The sequence below is a fragment of the Rhincodon typus genome, chromosome 46, assembly GCF_021869965.1.
Source record: "Rhincodon typus isolate 14 chromosome 46, sRhiTyp1.1, whole genome shotgun sequence".
NCBI lineage: Eukaryota > Metazoa > Chordata > Chondrichthyes > Orectolobiformes > Rhincodontidae > Rhincodon > Rhincodon typus.
In genome coordinates, this window is record NC_063377.1 from 8,975,183 (window position 1) to 8,983,288 (window position 8,106).

At 46.3% G+C, this 8,106-nt stretch overlaps 2 protein-coding genes across 6 annotated transcripts in view; one reads left to right on the plus strand and one right to left on the minus strand.

The window, feature by feature from the left end:
* The window catches only part of adar (adenosine deaminase RNA specific), a 144,927-nt gene that overhangs the window by 35,473 nt on the left and 101,348 nt on the right, over positions 1-8,106 (minus strand). The gene's annotated exons all lie outside the window — the stretch shown is intronic.
* Positions 1-8,106, plus strand: part of LOC109912765 (ubiquitin-conjugating enzyme E2 Q1) — a 30,718-nt gene continuing 22,612 nt past the window's right edge. The window contains exon 1 of the mRNA XM_048620450.1: positions 1-462. Within this exon, the coding sequence (XP_048476407.1) occupies positions 307-462 (156 nt within the window). The 5' untranslated portion in view covers positions 1-306. The remainder of the gene's footprint in view (positions 463-8,106) is intronic.

Below are 8,106 nucleotides of genomic sequence, written 5' to 3' on the forward strand. Positions count from 1 at the left end.
GCAATTACCCCCCTTCCCCCTCTCTGTCTGCCCCTCCTCAGTAAGAGTTACCTCTCACTCCTTCCTGGTCTCCATTACGTGCTTCGTGCCTGACGAATCATCTCTGAAAGGGGGAGGGAAAGGAAAGCAAGTCGATTTTTCTTTTTTTTTTAAAACAAAAAGACATTTATTTTGGGGGTGGGGGGGAACGGTCTCGTTTATGTTTTTTCTTTCAAATTTTATTTTTGTTATTTAAACAAAAAAAAACCCACCCTTGGCCCGAAATATAATTTTTTTTAAAATTCCGTCGTCGGAAATGGTGAGAAAATGTCGGGCTCTGCGTTGAAACAAGAGCTCAAACTCCTAGAGTCGATCTTCCACCAGAGACACGAGAGGTTCCGCATCGTGTCCGGATCCCTGGACGAGATCAGCTGCCAGTTTATCACCCAGGAGCAGATCCTGCTCATTCACTGTAACATCACGGTGAGTAACTGAGTGCCAGGGGCCTTCCCAGAGCCTACAACACAGACTGGGGGGAGAAGAAGAGAGCCCCCAACTTCCCGGAGGCAAAGGTGGGGGTGGGGGGGGGGGGGGGGTTCTGATCTGGTTTGGTCTGGTCTGGGGATGACTGTGGGGAGAAAGGGGGGAGCCCTGGCCTGGCTTCGGGGATGGGAAGAGAAAGGAAGCTTTAGCCACCAACACTACTAACCACTACCCCCTTCCCCTTCTCACCCAAAAACAGCTGGTGTGAAAAACCAGGCAGAGCCTGGGAGCTTTTAACACACTCGCTGTAAGTAACCGAGCTGGTGGAAGGTGTTACGTTGTAGTCGGAGGGGGAAAAAAAAGGCCAACCGGCTGAAATGGCAACATTTCCCCCCCCCCGCTACAATGTAACATTGTGTGGGGGTGTCAAAATTGCAACAGTGTGTCTGAGGGGGTAAAAGGAAACATTGTTGCATTTCTTTCACCCCCAAAAGTTACATTGTAGCCAACAGGGGTTCCCCCCCAACCCCCAGAAGTGATTGATAATATGGTACACTACCACCGTAGAAAGACACTACTATTACTCCAACAGAAGCTAAACTCTTAACTATGACCCCCAGTATCTCCAGATTTCCCACAACGCCACCACCCTCCTGATTTGTTTTCATGGAAATTGAACCCAAATTCAGGCTCCCATACCTCTCTAACAGCTCAAGAGTCTTCAAGTCAGATTGCTGAAGCAGTGTTTCCTTTTTCGATCTTCGTTTTGGAAAGGGACATTGAACTTAGCCCCCTCCAAAACAAAAATGCGCTGCCCACACACCCAAGGCAGATGGGGGAAGAGGCATTTTGCGAAAAGCCAGCATTTCAGTGTTTTAAAGCAAGCTGTTTTTCTTATGAGGATCAAAGGAAAACACAAGAGGCCAGGCCTCAAAGTTTCTGTGCAGAATTTGGAGCAGGAGGGGGTGGGTGGTGGGATGAGTTGGGTGTGAGAACTGGTGAGGGCTGAAGTGCTGTGGCTGTTCATATCGTGGACATAACTGTGAAAAATGTGTGCAAATGATTCTAAGAGACCTTTTTAAAAAGAAAGTAATTAAAAGCATTCAGCCAGGATGAGGCCTTAGAGTTTGTATAGGCCCAGTTCCTGGTTGTTGCTTTTTTTCCTTTAAAGTAAAAGGCCATATTAAGAGATTTCTGTGCTCGTCACTGTTGATCTGAGCACTGAGGCAAGGCCTGCGTTTAGGCCTAGGATGATATGTTGTTAGAATAATTGGGAATATTATTAATTAGACTCGATTAAGCAGCCACTCTGGTACTGAGCTGAATAGGCCGGGAAGCTCCCCAGGTTCTCCTGTGCCCTGTGTTTACTGATGTCTGGTCTGGGCTGAAGAGGGGGAGAAAGTGGTTTGTGCTACCTCATAGATTTTACAGCTGGGGGAAATCAGGAGGCAGTCTTGCACCTTGTTGAAGACAAAGTGACAGTAGCTGGTGAGGGAGGTTGGTTTGGGGGAGCGGGTGGGGATGATGTGATCAACTCCTGTCCCAAAGGTTGCATTGGGGCATCTGTAAAGGGCTTTTTGCTAAGACTGCCAATAGCTTTGCCGCTGCCAACTCTCACGTTTCCGCTGCTGTGCCTCCTCCCTCCCAAGTCCTGTTCACCCACTACTCAGTGCACTACTTTGCCTTAATTTTTAAAGCTCCTGTTGTTGCTACTAATTTACCCCTTTCCCAATTTGCTCTGATCTCTGTAACCCCCCTACTACCTGCCAGAAAGTTTGCTTTTCCATTCTGGCCTTCTCGCCTTGCCCCAGTTCCTGTCACCCTATCACTTTGCCATTAATGGCCATGCCTCCAGCTGCCTCGCAATTCCCTCTCTTTCTGTAACACAGGCCTCGTTTGATCACCTCTCCCTAATACCACCTCCTGTGCCTCAGTCCAATTCTGTCTTCCAGTCACTCCTGGGAAGGGCCTTGGAGTTGGGCAGGGGGGTTGGAGGGATGTTTTGCAATGTCAAAGGTGCTATGCAACTGCAACTGTTGATGAGCCATGATCCAACTTAACAGTGGACCAGGCCCAGAGAGTTGAATGGCCTATTGTAGCTCCTGTAACGAGTTTTAGGTGCTGGTTGGGCTGGGGGTTCATAGCGGGCGGTGGGAAAATGCCTGTGGGTTTGGTTGCATATGCATGAGACCGTATCCACTTCACCTGACGAAGGAGCAGCGCTCCAAAAGCTTGTGATTTCAAATAAACCTGTTGGACTATAACCTGGTGACTTCTGACTTTATCCACCCCAGTCCAACACCGGCACCTCCTTATCTTGTTTAAGGAACGTAACGAGCGAGCTTACTAGACTAGTACCTGGGATGGGTGGGTTGCCTTGCAGCGAAAGGTTAGGCAGACGAGGCTTGTATTGGATTTAGATGCGAACAGTTGATTGAAACACACAGTATCCTGAGGGGTCTGGAGGAATTGATGTGGGGACCATCTCTGCTTGTGAGAGAGTCTGAATCAGGGGTGACCCATTTGAGATTTGAGGGTCATGAGTATCGAATTCTCCTTAAAATGTGGCCTTTGAATATTTTTAAGGTGGATAGATTCTTAATAAGTGAGGAAGAGGAGTGGGGCGAAAGGTTACCAGGGGTAGATGGGAATAATCAGATCTGCTGTGATCTTATTGAATGGCAGCTCAGGCTCAAGGGGCCTACTCCTGTTTCCAGTTAGTCTGTCTTCAGGCAGCCAGAAAGAGTTGGGACGAGAGGTAAAGGGGAGAAATTGGGCATGGGGTTTGAGGCCGAGGCTAGACTCTTCCACCGTCCCATGTTGGGGGTGGTGGGTGGGACAGTGGGGGGCAGACTGTTGCAAGGCTCCGTGCTGGGAGAGCCAACAGTGTTTTTAAATGATTGCAGCGGTGCCAGACTGGATGTTAACTAGCCACAAAACACAGGTTATAGTCTGACAGGCTTGTTTGAAGTCGCAAGTTTTCGGAGCGCTGCTTCTTCGTCACCTGATGAAGGGGCTACGCTCTGAAAGCTTGTGATTTCAAATAAACCTGTTGGACTATGACCTGGTGTCATGTGACTGCTGACATAAATTCTAATAACAACATTCAGAAACCGGGTAGAACGTTCCTTTATATAGTCTACAGCCACTCCGTCACTGGGTATAACAGTATATGTTAATATTATCTAACTGGATGGAATATTCCTGTAAAAACTGTAACTGCCACTGCTCACAACAGTATTAATACACTGAGTGGCACACACTGATCCAACACTTCACACACTGTGTTACAAGGGTGGAGTGCAGGCATTTACATAATGTACCTTGTTGCTGGGTGGGACAGTCCTTTTTCTGTTATATGTTAATATACTTTGTCACCGGATATAAGATTATTAACATAGGCACTGCATTTAACACTGTTAAATAATAACAAACTGAGTGGGACTATTCTGTATCTTCTATAATAGCTCACTGTTACTATCTGTAACACTATAATAATGTGTGGAATACTGTGTATATTGCATCATAACTCTCACTGTTATAGTTTGGGAGGCACGGTGGCTCAGTGGTTAGCACTGCTGCCTCACGGCACCAGGGACCTGGGTTTGATTCCACCCTTGGGTGACTGTCTGTGTGAAGTTTGCACATTCTCCTCCGTGTCTGTGTGAATTTCCTCCCTCAGTTAAAAGACGTGCACATTAGGGGTGGAATGGCTGTGCTAAATTGTCAATAGTGTCCAAGGATGTGCAGGTTAGGGTGTGTTGGCCATGCTAAATTGCTCATAGTGCCCAGGGATGTGCAGGTACAGGTGGATTGGCCGTGCTAAATTGCTCATTGTGCCCAGGAATGTGCAGGTTAGGGTGGGTTGGCCGTGCTAAATTGACCCATAGTGCCCAGGAATGTGTAGGGTAGATGGATTAGCTGTGAGAAATGTGGTGTTACAGGGTTAAAGTGGGGTGTGGATTTGGATGGGATGCTCTTTGGAGGGTAGGTGTGAACTCAATGGCCAAATGGCCTGCTTCCACGCTGTAGGCGTTCTATGTTCTATATAAAATAAACACAGTAACGCTTGTAGAATATCACAGTAACTGGATGGGAAACTTCTGTGTATGATATAATAACTCACTGTTACTGACTGTAACACTATAATAGTGCAGTTACTGTGTGGAATACTGTGTATATCACATCATATCACTGTGACATTATATAACAGTGTAACACCAGTTACTGAGTGCACTACACCTTTGTATATTACAAAAGAACTCATTGTCACTGTGTACAAGACTATTACATAATACTGTTATGGGGATATCATCGGTTTGTAATAACACTTTTATATATGTTTCCATATGTATTCAAATTAACTAGTACCCCATATCATAACACTGTTATTCTTGCTGTGTGTAACTTAGGGTCTGGAGTAGGCTGTTTTATCATTCAATAAGATAATTACTGATCTTCATTCCACTTTCCTGTCCACTATGAGAGATTTCTGGCTTCCGCTTATCCACAACTGAAGTCTCACCCATGCCTTTGTTGCCTGAAGATATGATGATTTCAGCACGGCCCAGGCCAGGTTTTCACACTCGGAACTTCCAGACTTCAGCTGTTTTAAGCTTTCGCCAAGAGCTATTTAACCATCGCCCTTGTGCTCACACTCCAAGTCTTGGCTTTTGTTTAAAAATCCACATCCAAAGGCCCTTGTCTTCACACTGTTTCCTACACACACACACCCACGCCCCCTCTCACCAATCTCTGTCACCTCCCCCGGCCCCTACCACCTTCTTTAATGTCTGTGCCCCTTCGATTCCAGCACCTTATACAGTCCACCGATTGCTGTTGGCAGCTGTACCTTCAGCCGTCTGGTGCTGTAAGTTTCGGAACTCCCTCCTTGAACCACAGCAACTACAGCCAATGTGAGGGGTGGGGGTGGGTCCCAACCCCTCAACCCCCCCCCATTTCAGGATGTTGAACCTGCTAAATGTACTCGTAGTTGATTGACCACTTCAGTGTTACCCACCTCATCCTCAAACCCTGAATGCCACTGGGAATCAGAAACCTATCAGTCTCTACTTTAAACTTTTTCAGACTGTACTTCCACAGCCACACACACATACTACACACACACTACACACAGTGAAAACAGATTCTCCTTATCTCACACCTAAGCAGCATCCCCCTGGGTCTAGACCCCACTCTCCACCACCACCGACCAGGGCGATGTCTTAAATGCATCAACCCTATTTATCCTTTTTTTTAGTGTTTTGTATGGTCCAATGAGATCACCTCTCATTCTTCAAAACTCCAGAGACTGAGGCTCCATTCACGAAATCCCTCTTCACAGGACGCTCCCAGCATCATGGGAACAAGTCTGGTGAACCCTCGCTGCACTCCCATGATAGCAATAATATCCTTCCTGGGAAAAGGAGACTGGAACTGCACACACACTACTCCAGATGTGATCTAACTGAGCTCCTAGACAGTCAAAGCAAGACCTCATTACTCCTGTACTCAAATCCTCACACAATAAAGGCTAATGTTCCACTCGGCTTCCTAATAACTTGCTGTACCTGCATGTTAGCCTTCAGTGGCTTATTGACAAGGGTACTCGGTCTCTTTGTACACTTACATTTTCCAACCTCATACCATTTAAGAAATATTCTAGAGTTGTGTTCCTCCTACCAAATTGAATCATCTCACGTTTCCACATTGTATTTTATCTGTCAGATTCTTGACCATTCAGTAGACTGTCCCATCTCCCTGAAACTGCCTTTCTCCCAGCGCTTACTCCCACTTAGCTTTGTGTCATCACAAATTTGGGAAATATTACATTTGATCCCATCTCCAAATCATTGATATTTACTGTGAACAGCTGGGCACCAAATACTGCCCTTTGTGGTACCCCACTAGTTACAGCCTGCCAACATGACACGACCCATTCGTTCCTACTCTGGCTGACACACACAAAATAACCATTAATCTGTACCAGTACGTTACCTCCTATCTCCTACTTGCTTTCATCTTTTGAACCAGACTGCTCTGGGGGAACTTTATCCACAGCCTTCTGAAAACCCAAGTATATTACATCCATTGGCTCCTCCCTATAAAATTTGTTAGTCATGTCTTCAAAAACAAACTTGCAACACGTTAGTCAAATGTGATTTCTCCTTTGCGAATCCATGTTGACTGTGATCTAATTGGGCATTCCTCTCCGAGTGGTCTTCCTTTAAGATGTTCCTTAAATCCTACCACTTCACATGGGCTTCCTGCTACCTGCCCTGCAATTATTCTAATGTGGCTCGGCATCAAATGTTAAGTTAACACTCCTTCCCTTTTTTAATGAGATTAAAGGTGCTGTATAAATGCAAGCCATTGTTGTAAATCTCCTGTACAGTATGTAGTAGTGTCTTCCATTAGTTACACTCCTGTATACAATGGAAGACCGTTACTGAATGTAGAAGTTTTATTGGCAGATACAGGCAAATATTTTAACATTTGCGTTTAGTGTGGAGTGGGAACAAGATTTGGTTAGGCCCAGTTAAAAGGCGCAAAATCAATTTGTCAGACCATGTATTAGCCAGAGTGTGAGCTAATGTTGATGACTTGCTGATTTCCAGTGATGCTGATGAAGTAGGTTTAAAACAAAAAAAGAGACAAAAACTTGTGGGGCTCAGCTGAGAATCTGATGTTGCGCACAACAAATTGAGTTCCAGGTTTGGCTGAAACTGATTTTGATCTTTAATTGGATGTCTCTCTGTTGTCTGAAGTACTGTCAGGTTTTTTCTTTTAAGTTGACAGTAACTGTCATGACTTGTCTAAACTTGTGCACAGTCTCAACAAAACTGTGACGACCTGGTGTAGACAGGTAGCAAAGATCTCCCCCTCCCTCTTTGTGTTGGATGGTGCAGCAGTGTCGAAGGGCTGAATGGCCTACTCCTGACTCGAATTTCTCTTTCTGTAACACATGGTGCTTAAGGCACTCCCTGCTCCCCCCTGCATATTCACCCTTCCAGCCTCTCCCACAATGCACTGGGGAAGGGGGTGGGGGAGAGGAGTTGAGTTTATATTCCCTAAAGTTTAGAAGTGATGAGGTTGCACATTCCGAACAGACTTGAACAGGGCGTTTACTGAACAGTTGCTCCCCTGACCGAACAGCAGAGTGGTCACAGACTCTGATAAGGGGGACGGCCACTCTGCACCACGATGAGGAAATGTGCCCTCGCTCCGAGGGTTGAGAGGCTTTTGAATCCTTACGCCCAGGGAGCTATGCACAGTCATTGAGTACATCCGAGACCAAGGTGAGGCAGATTTTGGCGATCGTGCGGGAAAATGACATTGAAGGGCAAAGCAGGGTGAAGGGGTTTCCTCCTTCCAAACCAAAGCTGGTCTTTCACACTGTTACTGGATTGTACTGATGGCAATCCAGTTCTGTTGGCTGTTGTATTTGGGATCATTGGCTTGGTAAATGCGATGACGTCAAAAATAATACGTCGCACTGAATCTTTGTAGATTAGAGGGCAGGCTGCGGTATTGTTCCCAGTTCTGTGTCTTTATGTGGGGACAGGGTCTGTCGCTGCCTGACGCTGGGGGGGCAGCGCGGGTGGAGACAGGGTCTGTCGCTGCCTGACGCTGGAGGGGGCAGCA